The sequence below is a fragment of the Asparagus officinalis genome, chromosome 1, assembly GCF_001876935.1.
Source record: "Asparagus officinalis chromosome 1, Aspof.V1, whole genome shotgun sequence".
Taxonomy (NCBI): Eukaryota; Viridiplantae; Streptophyta; class Magnoliopsida; order Asparagales; family Asparagaceae; genus Asparagus; species Asparagus officinalis.
Genome location: NC_033794.1, coordinates 49,229,377 through 49,230,217, shown reverse-complemented (window position 1 = coordinate 49,230,217; position 841 = coordinate 49,229,377). Strand labels below are relative to the sequence as shown.

Here is an 841-nt window from a genome sequence, read left to right as displayed (position 1 = left end):
AGCGGGCGGTGGGGGTTCTGATAACCCGTAAGCAATTTAGCGAAGTATATGCGTTTATCTCGCAGTTTTACCGATGAGATCCTGCAAATATGGTCCTTTTTGTCATCGGAAAACCCTACTTGTCTATTTAATGCATATTATGTGCGAAGCAGCAATACTCATGGGTATTTTCAGTAATTTAAACAAAAAAGATATTCAGTTATCATTCAGGAATATAAAAATCTAGGTAAAATTAAACCTAAAATTTAAGGGGTAGAGTTACATTTCTTTAGGGTTTCGATCTCGGCGCCGCTCCGGCGAGCGGCGTTGACTGCCTTCTCGTCCTTTTTGGCGGCAGCGTTCGGGGCTTTCTTGCGGACCACGACGGGGGCCCAGTCCTGAGAGATCGGTCCCACTCCGGCCATTGGGGTTTCCGATGAAAGCTCTGGTCTTTGTACTGTGGATTTGACTCGGGGGCTAGGGTTTTGAGGATTTTGATGCAAGCAGAGAGATTGTAACAGATTGGGGATTTTTGGGTTTTTACCCTTCAGCGAGAATTTGGGCTTTTCTTTATAGGCATGCAGAGATCACGTGAGAGATGGATTTTTAAGAGTTTTAAGTCCCTTTTTCTTTCTCCTTTCTTTTCCTCAGTGCAGGATATGTGGTAAAGGAAAAATGCTCAACTTTGCATCCGTGTATTGTATTTTCAAAACTGATTCAGTATATCATGTTGGAAATTATAGTTAAATCTGGAATTAAACAATGAAGAATGATGTGCTGTTATTTTAAACTTTTTTAATTAACTGCTGTGCGTTTGTGAAACGCTGTGCTTAAAGCAATATTTGGCCTACTCCGGTGCAAG

At 41.6% G+C, this 841-nt stretch overlaps 1 protein-coding gene across 1 annotated transcript in view; it reads right to left on the bottom strand.

The window, feature by feature from the left end:
• LOC109823896 (multiprotein-bridging factor 1b-like) overlaps positions 1–537 on the bottom strand; it is a 7,992-nt gene extending 7,455 nt beyond the window's left edge. The window contains exon 1 of the mRNA XM_020390332.1: positions 263–537. Within this exon, the coding sequence (XP_020245921.1) occupies positions 263–404 (142 nt within the window). The 5' untranslated portion in view covers positions 405–537. The remainder of the gene's footprint in view (positions 1–262) is intronic.